This window comes from Colius striatus, chromosome 21 (assembly GCF_028858725.1).
Source record: "Colius striatus isolate bColStr4 chromosome 21, bColStr4.1.hap1, whole genome shotgun sequence".
Lineage (NCBI taxonomy): Eukaryota > Metazoa > Chordata > Aves > Coliiformes > Coliidae > Colius > Colius striatus.
In genome coordinates, this window is record NC_084779.1 from 10,189,561 (window position 1) to 10,207,560 (window position 18,000).

The following is an 18,000-nucleotide window of genomic DNA, read 5'->3' on the forward strand; positions in this document are numbered from 1 at the left end:
CAAAGCATTTATGGTACATGAGAAAGTACAGACCTTGGCAAGCTCTGGTGTATGCTGGAAATGCCCTTAGTTTGGTCACAGGATCATTTGGTAAACTCTCACCAAATGCAGGTTCTTTTTAATGTAATTCGAAAGGTGGAATCTGCCAACAGAGCAGCAGACCAAGTTAGTTCCCATCAGCCTCTCCAGACCTACCTCAGTATACTGGGAGTACAGACACAGACGTGAATCGTCTCCTGCCAGCATGGGAACCTGTGCAGGCTTGTCAGCATGCTCATGTATGACAGCTACTGCTACCCTATGAGTACTCTGCTACGTGCAGGGTGTTTGTTGTGATTTGTTTCAATGAAAGGAGCCCATGTAGAACCAGGTTGCAAACTGGAACTTGGCCTACACAAAAGTGAGTTCAGATATTTCTGACTCTGCTCCCTCCATTCTCACCACACATGCATTTCATCCTCTCACAAGCTGGTCAGACCTGGTGTGTTTTGATGCATGCCTAGTTCAGTCCAGTGGTGTTTGAAGAAAGAGAGCTCAGAGACGTGATAAACTTGATTCTAGAAACAGACTTCGTCATTTTTGTAGTGTTTCAGAGGTGCAGTCTTCAGGAGGTCAGTGTGGCTCATTTTGTGGAAGGGCATCTTACCTGCAGTGTTCAGTGTGAAGTAACATATGTGGACAAGAAAAAGGACTTTGTAGTTTCCGGGCCAATTCCAGATGCACTTGAGGTAGCCACAGTTCTTCATGAAGAAGCACATGTAGCTTCTTGCTCTCAGCAGGGCACGTGGAAGAGACAAGAAGGTTTGGTTTCTTGTATTCAGTGGCCAGCACGTCCTGTGGAAGCAGGTGAAGTCTCAGAACTTCCATATTCTCTCAGATCTACTTGATATCTGGTCAGTCCCTGTGGAAGCCACATGCCTGTTTCCATCCATGAGGTTCTGGGGTCAACCTGCCAGAGGCTCTGTCAGCTGAGTCTGTCTCACAAGCCCACAGGATGCCTCAGGGCTCGCTGCATCCCTGGGTTTCACACCAATGTTCAGAATGCATTGTGCACTTCAGCTACTCAGTCGAGTCTCCAGTTGAGTACCCTAGACTCTCCAAGGCTTAAATTGCCCATGGTTCCAGCAGTTTTTCTTGCCTTCAGCTTATTGCCTTCCTCTTCCCCTGCATCTCCTGTTTCCTTTGTAGAGTGAGGTGCTACTCATTTGTATCACTAAAGTTTGAGAGAAGACCCTTCTCTTTGCCTGTAGCATCTCAGAGAGATGGGTTTAGGTCTTAAATATTCATAGACAGGAAGTAAAAACGAGGAAGGATGGGGACATCCGTTGTCAGTCCCTCCAGCCCTTGTCCTGCTGCGCAGTACTCGAATTTTTACAACAGTATGGTCCTGTCTGTGTCTCTGGGCACTTTGCTAGTGATTGTGGTTACCTGGGAATTCATCCATGGTTCTTGGCTAGCATGCAACAAAAGAAAAAAGTAACTTGTTTCCACTGAAGATGTTAATGATGTTTCAGAACTGCCTTGTTTTTCCTTCTGAAACAAAAGTGATAGCATATTTGTGGTCAGGTACTTTCTCCAAGTGATCACAATGGTTGAAAACTGTTAGTGTTGCTAATATTGGCAATATAGTGTTGCTATAATTGACAGGGAACTTTAACCAGGAACATTCTGGCATTGACAAATGCTGAAAATAAAAGAAAAACTTCATAGAATGACAAAACTAGCATTTAGAATCTGCTTGAAAGAGACATAAATTTACTGGCCTACTGGATTAACAGAACTGTTTAGAAATGTGACAACTTTGAGCCTGTTTCCCCATATTCCTCCTGCTTGCCAAAAAAGCTCTAGCAAGCAGTTAAAAAGAAGTTTTCCAAAACACTGTGCTCTGTGCACTTAGGCTGCATCTGTGATCCTGGGATCACACTGTGGGAATATCTCATGGACCCTCAGTGTCTTGCTGGCTGCTGGTACCATACAGAGAGCTCTACTCCCTGTGCTTCTTTGCACTCAGTAAAGAACAACACATAAATCAGGTTCTGGGAGTGTTTTTACTACACAGAATTTTGAAGACAAACGGATAGAAAGCATGTGCTTGTGTAAACAACTACAAAGGAAAAATGTAATACTTGATGACATAGATCTGCTTGTTAGAACAGAGCTTCCCTTGCTTCAGCATCTCAGCTGACTCAAACTGACCCATTGGCTTCCTTGCTCCCTGTCCTGAGGGGGAAAGCCATGCACTTTCCCCAGCACAGCCATATCCTGGCGAGAACACCCGCATTTGTTCCTTCCCAAGCTTGGCTCTGCTACCCCCTTTCTGTTTGTGGTGCTTATACTCTGGGATACCAGTTGGAAGATGCAGGAATTGCTTCCTTCTCATCTGCTCTTCAGGGTTTTTAAATTTTCTTTTGTGTTTTAATAATCAGATTGATTACTCACTGCTTGAGTTTTCTTACTTTTCTAAGGATAGAGTAGTAAAACTTAGAGTAAGTTTAACACCACCTCTGTATAAGCCCCCTAATTACGTTCATCCAGTCTACTGCACGTGCTGTGTATCCTCACCTAGGATACAGCTGATGATGATGTGACTGGTACTTAGGCTGACAGCCCCACACACTGTTTCAGGAGTACTGCTTGTTGGAATCCCATCGAGGAGTCCTCTTGAAGTGCTCAAAATTAGCACACTGCTGCTATGAACAAGAGATTTAGAAAGCCCTACACATCATAAAGAAGTATTTCAGCCATCCAAGCTCCTGAACATCCTGAGAAAAGCCGTAACAACTAACATATAATATTAGTTAAGGCTCTGTAGTGTAAAAATGGCACTATGGAGCCACTTGTTAAACCCCAGTGCCTTGTCAGTACAGGGACAGAAATTACAGATATTTTTTGAAAAATTGGAGTAAGAAAAGAAAACATGCAGAGGAACATGAGAGAAACAGGATCTTGTAGCAGATAGACAAAGGAGGGGGAGAAGGCTGTAAAAGCCACTTGCAGTCTCTTGTAAGGATAGTGAGTTAAGTGAAAAGGCAGCACATTCTTAAAGTTGAGAAATTTAACCTTAAAAAATTGCAATTTTTTAACCCATGTTTTTGTCCACAAGCAGATTCTGCTGCCAGGCCAGTGAATGACTCAATAGGAGCTTGTTTTATAGCCTTCAGGCAAGATTAACTCAGGCTTCCTCCTGGCAACCATCTGATTGATTGCATTTGTCGTATTTTAAATTGATTGGTCTGCTTTAAGCCAATTATGGGGACTCCTTCTCTGCTAGCATTCATAACAGCTTAAATAAATGGTCATCTTGTCCGTTTTACTTACCAGCTTTATGGTGCAAAGACTCGGTAGCACAAATGTGGTTCCTATGAGCTTGAGGATCTGGGGTGCATAGTCATATTGTCTTGTGTTTTAGAGCTCCTGAGTTTAACACTTGGTTGCCTGATCAAATGGTATTCCAGATGTGTTGAGAGTTAGAGAGGTTCTGCAGTTGGAGCTCTCTCAGTAATGGATACATAGACTTTGATGAAAATCAGAAAAGTAAGGTTTGGTGGGATGTATTCCTAGAGAATATATTGGAGTTCTAGTAGCTGAATAGTATCAGGTGCCACAGAGACAGAAGTGGTCATTCAGCAGCAGCAGTCGTTCTGTCAGACATGTATCGTTTCCTTCTGACACTGAGGGGGAGGAAAACCCACAAATATATTTATCCATCTACTGTCATATTCCCAAAAATCTAGTGAAAAACATGCATCATCCATAACATGGTAGCAACATGACTTGTCATAGAAGTGTTGTTTGTTGAGAATGTGAAACAGAAACTTGCTGGCCTCACAGGAGAGCTTTGTCCATCTTTTTGTGATGCCTAGACCTGTTGGTTAGCCTGGCACTTGTCTAACTTTCAACCTGAAACTTGCCATTACATCTACTGTGAGTTGAGCTGCCTCCTGGCGTGCAGTCCAGTGAGAGGCAGAACCAAGGGCTGCATATTGAATGGTTTTAGGAAGAGTCCATCTGCTTAGTGATCCTCAGATATGACACATCTAGAGCTGCAAGGAAATACAAGAGCTCCAATGTGGGTTTGGGTTTGCTGAGCTGAATCCATGTCTGGTCCATGCAGTCAGCTCTCACTGAGAAGGTAACCTCCTGTTTCCTATTCTTTCGCCAGTTTTTATGAAAATTTTACTCTTCTGAGAGATGGAGTAGCATTTGGAGTGAGATGGAAAACAGGTAGTTGCTGCTCGGGAAGGCAGGATGCAGCTAGAAATGCCACAGGGATGACAGCATTGGGTTAATTTTACTTATTACTGCCTGTCCTAAGACACCTAAATATGGGACTGCTTTTCCCTGGTAAAGAGGAGGAGTCCAATAGACAGGAATGGGAAGGGTTCTTTCTCTCCAGGCAAGCAGAAGTGTTGTCTCCTCCTCCCTGAATTGAAGCTCTTGGTAAGGTATGGTTATTGCCATGTGTGTGCTAATAGCTCTTTGGTATTGTTTTGCAATCTGAAGCCCACTGGTGGACCATAGGCTGTACAAAAGGGTGAGTGTAGCTGCCTGCTAGCCAGTTCCTCTCTTCCATTTTAAATATTTTTGCTTTCTGCTTGCTTGCATGGGGCTGCAGCCAAGATATGCCAGTAAGTTTCACCTCCATTAATTATAAAAAACAGAATCCTGTATAAACTAACCCTACTGCAATGACTAACACTGCTGCTTTTGTAACAGGACAGAGCTCTGCAGTAGACGTTCCCAATGCATGAATGTGTGAAAAAGGACATGTATCTTCATCATGGGCATGCTTAGGTGACATTGTCGGTGGGATATTTTTTTCAGTATTCAAAATGGCTGTTAGTAGATTTTGGAACTTGACAGACTCTGCACTGACACACTCAATGAGTAACAATGTCCTTTGTCATGGGACCATGACAACGTTCAGACTAGATCATAGGAAGCTGCAGTACATATGCAGCCTTCTCTAGATGGATATTTGTTTCTGCCTGAGCCAGAGAAGCAGAAGAGCTCTTCACGCTGCTTTTTACTTCCTAATGTGTTTAAGCACCAATGCTGATCTTCTGTAAGTTGGTCTTTGGTAAGTTATGTGCTGGTTACCTTACCAGGGCCAGCTTTTTGACAGCTGGTTCTTTTAGCTGCTAACCTATGTTAACAGGAAATCAAAAAACCTGAAGTGAAGATGCTATAATTGTGTGAGTGCCAAGTGAGCTTCTGTGAGAAGACTCATTCTCAGCCTGAGGAGTCCCTTGCCTTTGTGCTTGGCCATATCAGCAGGTGCTTCACTGCCCCACATGGCATGGGGACAGGCCGGAGCACTCGCAGTACAGCTCAGCCCTGCAGGGCAGGGAATGCTCTGGGTTCCCAGGCACTTGCCTGAGTTGTCAGCAGGACTGCTCCATATCGTTTTGCATTTGAAGAGGTCATAGTACTGCAGGGCTGTTCTTTGTCAAAACCTGAAAATGCTTTTGCAACAAAAGAGGAGAGGCAGAGGGAGGGATGACCTGGACTCTTGCTTCCACGTAACATTCAGAAATGAAAACTGAATTGTTGATCATGGAGTTTTACTGACTTCCAGTTGCAGAGATTATTTTTGGGATTTTGCAGTGAGAGTGTGAATTAGGTTTAAACCTGCTGAAGGCATAGTTTCTTTGTTTAACTATTGAGCCTAGACAAAAAGGCAAGAGCTGATGTAGTTTCTGTCTAAATTGTTACTTTTGATAACTATGATCATTTTTGTTGCATATCCTCATTTTTTTTTACCAGTAACAGTTTAGGTTCTTTACTAGTGGCAAATGAAGTAAGAATTGGATGAAATGGGGACAAAGGCCCAGCTCTGCCATAACTGTTTAAGTACTATGTTGCTGGGTCTTGCTCTGATAAAGACAAACGTTGCTTGTGATTGTGGAGACACCAACACTATGAAGTTGTTAGCTGGAACACCATGGCTCCAGATCTTAGCACATATGGTAATGTGCTTTGCAACCAATACAGGTTAATTCAGGAACACCATACAAATTCTTGTATTCTCATAATGGTGGAACAGCTGGGTGACTTGTTTTTACAAATCTAGTGCTTTGTGTACATCTAGGGCTGGCAGTTTGGGATCTGCAGTTGTGTGTCTGTGTTCAAAGACCTTTTGAAGAGAAAATGTGATTTGGTTCTGAAAAATAAAATTCACTGTAACTTCACTTGGCCTGATGGCCGTTGGGTTTCCCGGGCAGCTGCACGGCCGGGATGGGAGGCGGCATCTGCCCTCCCTGACACGGAACCGCAGCGCCCCACACTCCGCCAGCGAGTCCCCGCCGCGGATCGTTTATATAGCGGTCGGGCGGAGCGGCGGCGCGTTCGCTGATTGGCTGCGGAAGCCGCGGTGTTTCCGCAGCCAATGGGAAGGCGGAGCGAGAGGCGCCCAATAGCAGAGCTCCGCGCGGGGCACTGCCCTCAGGCCGCGCTCACAGCCAATGGGAGTGCGGAGCGAGAGGCGCCCAATAGCAAAGCTCAGCGCGAGGCGCCGCCCTCAGGCCGTGCTCACAGCCAATGGGAGTGCGGAGCGAGAGGCGCCCAATAGCAGAGCTCCGCGCGGGGCACCACCCCCAGGCCGCGCGCAGCCAATGGCGATGCAGCGCCGGGAGTCGCGGGAGCGCGGGGTGAGGGGCGCGGCTCGGGCGCGGTGAGCTGAGCTTCGTCCGTTGCGAGACGAGTCTGCTGTTACACGGAAAAACGTCAGCAAGTTTAACCCTCTTTAATCTTGGGGTCAGAGACCGTATCCATGGGACAGTGGTGACTGCTGCAGACGTGTTGTTAGCAGGCAGTAGAGCAGTGCGCTGCCTGGGCTGCAGTGCCTTTTCCCTCCTCGGCAGGCAGTGTCCCGACCTCCTGCCTTCTGGCCTGAGCAAGGAGCTGCAGCTTCTCAGCCCTCACAGCACAGCATGTGTTTGTGGTGGCAGGAGCTCCGTTGCGTGCGACATCGAGCCCAACTCAGCAGCCACTCCACACGCTCTGGGTTGTGGGACACAAAGCTGACTTGCAGGGCCCATGGCAACCAGAACCGTGGGTGCACCTGCTCTTTCAAAGGAAAAGCCATATGCTGCAGCCCTGTCGAGGATGTCAGACTTTCAAAAGCATCAGAATTGGAAGAAACTGGTGCAAAATAGGAATTGCAGGAGGAGAAGAAACAGGGCAAATGTTTTTCTCCCTGCACTGCCTGATTCATTTTGCAGTAGAGAGCACTTCCTATTGAGATCTCTTCTGTAATAGTACCTGGACACAATTGAGTTTCCGAGTCTCTCCTGGTTTTGTCTGCCTAGCTGTGTACTATATTCCACAGTGTGTATGAAAAGGGACTAGTATGCAGCTATATGCTGGTATGCTCAAAGTAGATTCCTGTCTCCAGTTACACTTATTTTTGCACTTTTGATTCTCTCTTGTTCCTCTTCAGAGAATTCCTGCTTAACTGATTGTCTGCATGCAGGTGTGCCAGCACAGGCAGTGCTGCACTCCACTCTGGTGAGGCAGGCCCAGGACAGTGTTGCACCCCGTAACCTTCACGGGATGGACAGAGAAGGAGATGTTACAACATCTTTGTTCTGTCAGTAGGAATAATAATGTAAACTTAAAATGTGCGTGCTAAAGTGGGCTAGTTGAATTCAAACCTGAAAAGAATGTGCAACTTGTGACTTAAATGTAGAAGAATAAAGCAATTGTGCTATCGCACCCTTCCTTTCAAGGCTAGGAGCAAAAAGATGCATGCTGCAGTCTCAAGAGACACAAAAACTGAGCTGTGTGGCATAGCCAGTGAGGTAGTAGGGGAGACTGGAAAAAGGAGCAAGTGCAGAGTCCAGGTTCACAGCACACAGCTCTATGGACCTGAGGGAAGCTGGGTAAGCCAGCCCTGAGGACATGCTCTGTAGATACTGAATGTTGAGTCTACTGTAGGTGCAGCTGACAGGCCAGTCAGCAGTACTAGAGGAGAAATAGCTGTTGCACTCTAATGCTTTGTATATGTAACAGGATATGAAATTAGTAGAAAGCAGACTCAGGAAGTTCAGTAGCATTTGCAGATTTTGCCTTGAATGGCAAGTGATGGGCGATTGACCAGGAAATCAGAGAGTTCCCTACTTATCTGGAAAAAGTAAGCTAGGAACTGTCACAAAATGTATTCACTGCTGTTCTGCCAAAAGAATCTGTTACAGCAAGTGATTCTTTGCTGCTTTGCATTTTTATAGCACCCTGTGTGCATTCACTGCTGGTGTGCATGCACACAAGAACAGTATTTCTGATGTGTCCGTATCTGTTGAGGGAACGTGTGCAAATGGGTCTGTCTGCACATACAAATTCAATGTATTCTGAACCCTGACACTGTGTTTATAGTCTACATGTGCAGATAAATGATCACAGCATATGATTCCATGTTTTTTTGAAAACCTCTTTTCCAGTTGATTTCATTATTTTGTCTTCGTTTATTTGGGTTATGTTACATGAGCATCAGTAAAGAGGGAAAGGCAGGAGATTTTATCGGCCGACTTAGGAGACACAGCAATTGCTATCTTTCTGCAGTAGAAGTTAAAGACTTTCTAGAAAAAAAGAAAGCATAGTAACTGTTGCCTTGAAGTAAGAGTTTTTATCTCAGAGGAACCTGGTCCAGTGGACAGATTTCAGCCAATCTCAGTGCTTACACAAACATCCTCTGCTCATCGGTTAAACCAGTGAAGGAGAGCTTTGCTTAAAGTCCAGATATAGGGCATGAACAAAAATACACATCCAGTTGAACTGTGACCCTCTCTGACATTCTCTTGGTAGGTGGGTGGTCTGGAGCGGATCACAGGGAGCAAATGTTTTCACCTTGTTAGGTCAGCTAGTCAGTTTCTGCCTGCAGCAAAACTCTTGTCCTCTCTGGGGCAGAACCTGTGCACTTCTTTACTAGTCGCAGCCATAGATAACAAGGTATTAATTCACAGCATCTTTCATTTTAAAATAGATCCTCTTACCCCCATGGCATTTCTTATGGTTTGAATAAATGCTCCTCTCCAGTTTGGGGAGTATGCATTAAAACACCTGAAGTCAGTTTGTCTGGTAAGTACAACTGTATCTCATACCTGAATAAACAACATATACTATATTTTGTTGTTCTCTGTGAACGCTTCTCCCTCTTGACATTGCAGCAACAAACTCTTTCCTACTCCTGTGTACCTAGGATCTGTATTACATGCTGTGCAGCTGCCATTGCACTTATGTACCTAGTTTCTTATGTCTCTCAGATTGAGAATGGGGGGAAAATTTTAAGGGATTGAAAAGTCCCACTTGTTCAGGACGATGTGAGAATATGTCATATTGGGATACGTGTCACTACCTGCAGCAGATGTTTTCAAAGTAATTTCTTTTTTCATTTACCTCTTGCAGGGGCTGAATGTATTTGGAGCTCAAATGTGTGTGTTAAATCGCAGACCGGGTGCTCTGGGGTGTCATGCTTATTGGGCCTTTCTGTCTTTTTTGTTTTGCTGCCCAAATGAGATATCTGGAAAAAGGCAAGAGCTCCCTTTTGTTAAATGTCCCACAGGCCATTTCAGCTCTCAGAGTGACAGGTAATTTGACAGACAGCCTTCCCTGACTCCTGCACCCTGTCCTTTATACTGATCTTCAGCATTCAGATTCATTCAACATCTCCCTGGCTGGGCATTATGGAGTAAATTCGATGAAGCAGCTTTGTATTACGCTTTACCCATGAAGCCATCGTTTGCTGTAACTTTTTCAAAGTAGACCTAATTCATTTGCTGACATATTCCCATACCAGACTGGGGAGGGTGCGTGGGGAGAGGAGCTGCTGCTCGCTTCTGGGGCTGTTGCTTTCTACATTGCTTCAGCACGTACTGATGCAACCTCCTGTATGATGTCCAAGTAAGTAACATGGTTTGAAGGGCATAGGCTTTGTCTGGCTGGAGCAATGTGGGAACCAGAACGAAGGTCCCAAGTGTCAGGGTTCCAAAGCTCAGAGTTGAAATCATTGTGTTTCCTGTACATCAGCACCATGGCTGTGATTCAGACACCTTATCAGTAGCCATCTCTAGTGCACGTGCTTTTTCCGTCCATCTGCTCTTCAGCAGTTGCTGAGGGGACGACTTTGTCCCTTGGAGCTTATTGTCTAGAGGAAATGTTACTTGAGCTGGTTTTTGTTGAAGGCTTTATCAGTGCAAAACCAAAGTTAACAGTCCTTGCAATTTGGTGCATGGTTTCAGTAGCTGCTGGAGTAGGATGGTACATCTTGTTTGGAGTCTTGCAACAGCCAGACCCTGTCACCCTTTCCTGGTGTGCTCCCGTTTGCAGCCACGTGTCACTTGAGCTGTCCTCACCTCCAGTCCCCATACAGCTGGAGGCACTTCCAAAAATGACCCAAACGAGCACCTCAGTGCCTGTGACCCTCTGGGAGAGGTTTGTGCACCATCTGTCAACACGTGGCCTCCTGGTACCACTTGTCTCAGCGCTCTCATTTTTTTAGTGTTTCTTTGGTGGATTTATTCTTTTAAAAGGCTCCCTGTAAGTCTACCAAGCTGGAAACATCTTCTCAAAGAACATCCTTGCTGCTTGTACCATTCTATAAATCCTAGTAGTGTTCTTTTTCTTAGCTGAATTTATTAATGCTAGTTACTGCAGCTGCTGGACTTTGGCTCTCTTCCCCACCTGAATTGAAGAGTGGAAAAATATGAACCAAAGAAGATCACCTTCTAGCATGAAGGCAATTGTTCACTTAAAAGGGCTCCTGGCAGCACCTATTCAGTGGATACCTGTTTTCAAGGATCCTAACTTGTCTAAAATTCTTCCCTGGTCAAACTGTATTTTTAAACTACATTTAAACATTCAGAGGGTTTATTATTCCAAGTGTTAATGAAGAGGCGATACCAGCCCCACACCATGTTGACACTTTATGTTGTTTTAACAAAATCAGAGTTTCACTGAGTAAGGAACTTGAAGTATTAAGTGTCTGAGAGGACTTTTGAGACAGGCTGCGATACAGATTATCCAATAAAGAATTAATAGGTTGAAAACAACAGGGTTTAGATTCTCTTGGTTAAGCAATTCAGAGGCTTATTTAAGAACCATTACTTTAAATGATAAACGGATTACACTGGTCTGGTATCTAGCTTGATGCATACACTGTTTCCTGCACTTTGTGTTTAGCCCTGGTTTGGGGAAGAAGCAGGGCATTCACAGCAATATATCAGTACTTCCCGAGTGTGACTCTGGCTGTGGAGTTGCTCAGTTATTGGTAACAGTTAGAGATACTTCGACTCTGACTGCGCTGTGCTGCACTCTGACCGATGCTATGTGTCATAGCTGAGCAGGGCTGCCTTGAGCCAGCTTATAGGAGAGGGGAGAGCCCTTCTGAGTGAGAAGAGCTTTTCAAACACAGACTGCAGGTCTTCATATCTCCTGGGCACTGCATTATGCAAACAAAGGACTCATAGTACCTGTCTGAACTCCCAATTTTAATGCACAATTATGTATACCTAACACAAAGGTTAGTTTCATTTTTAAAAGTGTGGTAGCATAATAAACTTGGATGGTCATCATCTTGAAGCTTAGGTTTATAAATGCTGTGGAATGCAAGGTTTGTTTTAAGCCATTACATGCTAAACAGCATCTCTCAGTAATGTACCCATGACAGATGTCCAAGTCTGTAACTTTGCTGTAGGGTAATTCTCTAGTATGTGCTTGTATTTTTAAGCAGTAATGATCATTGCACTTGCAAAATTTTTATAAGCCTGAAAATCTTTAAACCCGGGTGAAGCACATTTGATAAGAAGGAAAAACTGCCCATTTCTGAACAGGATCCGTACTAGTGCAAATGTGGAGTGCTGTAGTAATTCACTTCCATTGGCATGTGTGTTCCAGTTAAATGGATTCAATAAGTCTGCACCAGTACAGATATTGCATGCTGAAGGTTGAAGTTTGCAGCAAAGCATGTCTTGCATTCTTCCAGCAAAAGTGTTTTGTTAGTGTAGCCTTTGCATGTTGAACTGCTAAACTAAGATACAGCATGTCTCGGTGAAAGAGCCACCAGCTTACCTAATGTGCATGTTCTCAGCAAGAGGCCTATAATAACAGGTTACTTTTATATTGCAGTACTGAAGTGCAACAGAAAACACTTGGAAGTTGCACTACAAGTTATGCATTAATTGATGATATCTTGAACGTTCTTCACAATAAGGCTTAAAAATTTCATAGTGCACAGAGGCACATTGCATTTTTCTAGCACAGCAGAGATCTTGGCTCACATTCTGCTTCTAAGCTGTGCAGTAATAGAAATAATAATAATTTCAAGGGAGAGGCTTCTTTTCTGCTGCAAGAAAAGAAAAAAAAAAACCCTAAATATACTGAAGATGGTCTTGTTTGTCATTCGTAAGCATTAGTGCATTGTACCTGTTCTCCTACCCTGCAAAAGCTTCCCCAGTGGGTTGCACCACAATAGGCCATTGCCCCTTGCTACCTTCTGCGCCCTGCTGAACACCCAACTCCCCTGATGTCAGCAGGATCTTTTAGACACCAGCTTGCATAGAGCCACAATTTCCTTGTAGAAGACTCCTCTGTGAAGTTGGAGCAGGTGTTTAGGCTCCGCACAGCACTACCCAAGCAGAAGCTTGGAGCCAGTGGTGCTGTTTGCTGCCTTCCTCCCTTCCTCAGCTTGGGGATCAGGGCACATCTCGGCATCTGGGGAGGCGTAGTGAGGCACTCTGCTTCCAACTCAGATCTCAGAAGACAGTGCCCTCTTGGATGTAGGTCTTCAGGTTCTGAAAACAGCACATGCATTCAGACTAGCAGAGCTCTCTTTCCATACATAATATTCTTAAGTAGTTTGGTGGAATTAAGGTAATTAACAAAGATCTGACCTGTGTATTGATTACTGTGAGATACTCAGTGACTTCCTTTTCTCCCAGTTTCACAAACAAAAAGGCCTTTGCGTGCTAGAGGTTTAGTTGTCTAAAACAAAGAGTTAAAAGCAGACAGCTCCCTTTTGACCATGATTCTGAGTAGCAGTATGTGCAGACAAATGAATAAATAAAACAATGAAAGCAAGGTGTATTTATAGAGCTCAGTGTATAGCCTTCATCACCTTCATCATATCCTTCTACTAGTGGACTGGTGCAAGAGCCAAAAGTCTATGTACAGAACCTACAAACTGATGTTGCTACTGTTTAACTCTCCCAACATCTTTTATGATCTGTATTTACTTACGCTTTGTTAAGTTAATTCACTTTTAGTTGGATTCTGTTACACAGACTCGAAGCTCTGACACAATTCTTTGTACCATACCTTCATTATTTGTCCTTTAAAATTTCTGATATGTAAGTTGGGCACGTACATGCTTTGCTAAATTACCTCAAGTTAGGCTACGTTCTGCTCCTGTTGGAAGATCCTGCCTTTGCAGTAGCAGAGGGTAAGTAAGGCACATGGAGGCAGGTGGTGAAAGGATTGCACTGCAGAAAGGAGTCAGAGCCAAGCTGCCCCAGGCTCAGCTGGGTACCTGCCTTCAGGTTTTGGGGCGGCATGGGAAGACCCTGTGGCTCCTTTGCAGACAGCCTTCACTGACACACAGACAGTTTGTCAGCCTGAGCAGAGGATTGCTCCTACTCCAGCTCCAGTGCAGAATTCTGCTTTACTTGATGGGATTGAAATAATTCCCTTCTCTTCATCCTTTCAATTTAATTTTTAATTATTTCTGTTTTAAATGACGATTTAGTTCTTAGGCTGCGAAGTGCTAGAGGAGGTAATGTGTTGTACACCTTCTAAAAGGTGCTTCAGGAACTGAAGCATCGGACCTCATCTAGGGAGAATGACTCTTCCATGTTGTAAGTTCATCTCTCTTGGCAGGCAGCGTCCTCCACTGCTGGCTCGGAAAAATCAGGAATCTGCTACCAACATCATGCTAGAAAGTACAGCCACCAGCAGCTGGAATACGTGTGAATTATCTTTCTTCATGCTCATACCAGCTCTTCTGCTTGTATATCAGTACTTTCTTACATGAGATTCTGTATCACCATCAAGCTTCCCTTCTAAGTATGATGGCGTGATTTTCCCCTGTTGTGCTGCGCACAGTAGATTGTCCCCACCTCAGGAACATATGGAGGAAAGCAGTCAGTGCTGAAATCCTCTTTGCTGGAAGAGCTGTCAGCAGCAACTGAACAGCAGTACAAAAATAAAACCCAGCAGTTAAACAGGCCAATGCCAGAACAGAGTCCAGCCACAGTTACAAATATTAGGGGGAAAAAAATGGCTAGAACAAAGTAGGTCTTTGCAACTGTGTTTTGCCATGGATTTCTAGTGACCCATTCTTGCGCTTCCAACTGTTTATGGTGTCAGGAACGAGCTGCCTTCCTGTCCTGTCATTTCTCTGGGAGATGGCTCTTTTGCACGAGAGGTTAGAGTGAAGAGTCATTTTGATTTCTCTGTCTTGAAAGAGAGTTGCAATAAAGTGTTATATAGCTCCTCTTTGTTTTTTCAGAGTGAAAGAATTGAAAAAGGCCAAGGAACTTGAAGATACGCAGCAGCATCCCGTAGCAATGTGACATTGCTTTTCAGACTGTTTTCATTTTCTGTTTTTAGCAGAGACATGCAACAACAACAAAAGTACCCACTGCAGTTCTGGAAATACCAGCTGCAGGATTTTAACAGTAATGTTTTGGTCATTGCATTTGCACTTTCATGGACAACTTTTAATTTGTTCAGCAAGACATCTCGGAACTCAATCTTCTGTTGGATCATGGGGAAATCAAAAGACACCCTGAGGAAATTGTGAGTTGCTTCATTCTCCGAGAAGGAAGAAGCGATTAATAATCCTTTTCATATAGGGCTGTATTAAACAACATGTGGAACTGTACAAATATGATACCAAAAATATTGTTCAGAAAAGGTGGGAATGCACAAGCAACACGAGAATGCTGTTCCTGCACCTGTCAGTCGTCTCCAAGAAACTGAAGCTTTGAAAGTCTCAGTGGAGGGGCTTAGATCAGTACATCTTTATTGGGTCCATGCATCCTCATTTCCTTCGCACTTCTGTCCTTTGTGTTTTATTTCAATCTCTACAGCACACTTAATGCAACTTTTTAAATCTGCAGGTTTTTAATACATCCTGTGGGAAATTCTGGAAGGGGCTGGTGTATGAGACAAACGGGTAATGCATGAGGAACGGAGAGAGCAGCTTAAGCAAGTTTTAAAATGTTTTTTTGGTATTTTTACTAGAACCTGCAAACATATCAGTTGTCACATACTTTCTGCCATATTCAGCACTTTATTTTCTAGCCTTACTTTCGTGTATTGTTATTTTAATTAAGTTCTTAAAATAATGTGTAAAACACGTAGCTTTTTATCTTAAGTACTTGTCAAACCTCTTGTCATTTTGCAGAGTCACACGCGTATGTTGCCTGGACATTTTATACCACCTAAAGATCAGAGTGGTGCTGCATTCTGGCCAGTAAATTTCTTATTTTGGCTACTTCATCAAAATCTGGGCAGTTTCTGTATATATAGAAGGTAGAAATGGAAAATGAGAAAAAATATTTGAAAGGGAATATATTGATTAATTACTAAATATTTTATTCACAAAGGGTCAATAACTTGGCAAGATAAAATTATTATTTGTATAGTTTTGTCTGAATGAACGAGAGGAGTGTGGATGTATTGTTTGTACATATTGTATATATTAAAACAAAGAGATATGTGCATGAAATCAAGAAAAAGAAATGAACAAAGCAAAGCATTAGTGGCTATGGTCTGTAAAATGAAACAAAAACTTTATTTCACTATAAGAAACTTTATTTTAAATGTTCTTTAGAAGAACATTTTTGCTAAAGCATGACTAAATGGCAAAAAAAGAGCTACTGTATTTAGACTTAGGAAAAAAAAGGCAGAGCAACATTACTTTAAAAAAAGAAAAAAAAAAGAAAAAAAAAGGATATGTTTACATTTGATTTTGGCTACCAGGAGTTTTGTTTGGTTGGATTTAATTTATTTATTCCTTCCTCCTTTTGTTTCCCCCAGTTGTCTTTTTTTTTTTTTTTTTGCCAATGGTGCCAAGTAATGTGAATGCTGATAATGCTTAAGAGAATTAAGTTACTTTTGCAAAGCAGATAATCATAAGAGTACAAAAACCGTATCTAGCTTAACACCATACACTCACTGCAATAAAGAACACTTAGAATGAACATAAAAAGAAAAAAAAAAGAAATAGTATGAAAGTAGAAAATATGTTTCACATTTTCATATCCTGCTGGACGTCAGAAAATGTAATAAAATTGCACAAAAAATCTTAAAAAAATTAAGTAAACTTAAAAAAAAAAGATGCAAACTGATCTTGTAGGGGTGTCATGGTATATTGCTATTTCCACATAGTGAGGAGCCAAAGAAATTAGGTTTTTTTAAATTGAATGACTAACTTAAAACTGTCACAAAATCTGGACAATGGGAACCAGGTTCTGATCTTGTATTACACAGGAATGTAAGGGAAGAAACTCCTGAAGTCCGTGTTGTTACTGTGGGTTATGTATGTGTGTCTGAGATCAGAAACTGCTCCTGTGTGTTTGTTTTGCTCGTGGCAGTGTAAAATTTCTGAATGGACTGGTGTAAATTTGAGATTGTTAGTTTTGGAATAGTTACTTGATCCCGGCCACCAACTGCAATGTTTAAATGCAAGGCTTGTTGTGAAGCCTAAAAATATTCACACGTAAGAAGCTTTTAAACTGGTGTCTTTGAAAGAAGAGTAAAAACAAAGATAGTGGCAAAAAAAACCTGGGGTCAGTGCTCTTGGTGCCTTTTCTATAATTGTACCTGTTTTTAATTACTTCTTTTCACTGCCAGCATTGAATTACAGTAGATGTGCTATAGCTCATTATCAGAATTCTCTTGTATGTTTCTGAACTGCTGCTTTATGGCCTGATTCAATTAAAAAAAAAAAAAAACAAAAAAAAAAAAAGGAAAAAAAGCAAAAGGAATGGCCTGGCGCTCACACTGTGCCTGTGGGCAGCCTCATAGCTTCAATTTGCTGAACGGAATTGGGACCGTAACCACTCAATTTTCCTCTCACGCAAAAACAGAACAGGAGACACCGAAGAATCTCCTTTGGAATGAATTGGAAATGCTCTGTATTAATACTGGAAGAACTCTGACATTTTGAAACCAAAATGTTGTTCCCATTAACCAATGTGTGACAATATAGAATCGACCTTTTCTGAACAAGAGTAGTGACCTCGGTGAAAATGTTTTAACTCCCTGCCTTTGCAGAAAACGATTCAGTAATATACAGAGCTATTTCAAATTACTCTTCCAGATCCATGGGCCTGGTGGTGTATCTACTAATCTAGATCCTGCTTCAGCCAAACATTTAAGCATGTACTTGCTGTTAAACATGCAAGCAATTCCACGGGCGCAACAGAACTACTTGCATGCTTGGAAGCCAAGTACAGCTTCTAAGTGCTTTGTTGTGTCAGGCCATCACCCTTCAATGTATCACTGGGGAGAAAGACTTCCCCCGCAGTGAAGTGATTCTGCTCACCCTTTTCTTGGTTGTGGAACTTACATTTTCATGGAAGATGAGTAAGTGCAGCTTTCCGGGAAAATTCAAATTCCCAAGTGCCAGGAGCCAGATCTTCTGTCTTCTGATAATGGAATTGCTCCTTTGTGAAACATATTCGACAGCGCTAATACTGTGTGAAAGAAATACAGAATATAACATGAACCCCCTCTCTGGTTGCACGCTTATGGCGGTTCCACACAATAGCTGGTGCCCAATGGGGGGTCCCCAAGACTTGCATGTAAAACTAGTATAGATGTCTTCTCTTTTGTAAGTTTTATTTTTGTAACCGTGCATGTAAAGCATCACTGAATCAATGGATCTGTCGAAGAACTCAGCTGCTGGAACCATGCAAAATGTTTTGAATTGCCCTTAAAATACGGACAATGTTTTCTGAATGCTTTATATTCTTTCTGCTGTAAATTAAAAACAAAGAAAAT

General features: G+C 42.8%; 1 protein-coding gene across 3 annotated transcripts in view; it reads left to right on the plus strand.

Moving 5' to 3' along the window:
- The window catches only part of CAMTA1 (calmodulin binding transcription activator 1), a 244,461-nt gene extending 226,461 nt beyond the window's left edge, over positions 1-18,000 (plus strand). Inside the window, exons 22-24 of one of the 3 annotated variants that reach the window (XM_062012821.1) lie at positions 4,504-4,534; positions 9,403-9,584; positions 14,498-18,000. In XM_062012821.1, the coding sequence (XP_061868805.1) occupies positions 4,504-4,534; positions 9,403-9,584; positions 14,498-14,561 (277 nt within the window). In that variant the 3' untranslated portion in view covers positions 14,562-18,000. Of the gene's footprint in view, positions 1-4,503; positions 4,535-9,402; positions 9,585-14,497 lie in introns of those variants that run through there. The other 2 variants (XM_062012819.1, XM_062012820.1) reach the window with 2 other exon arrangements.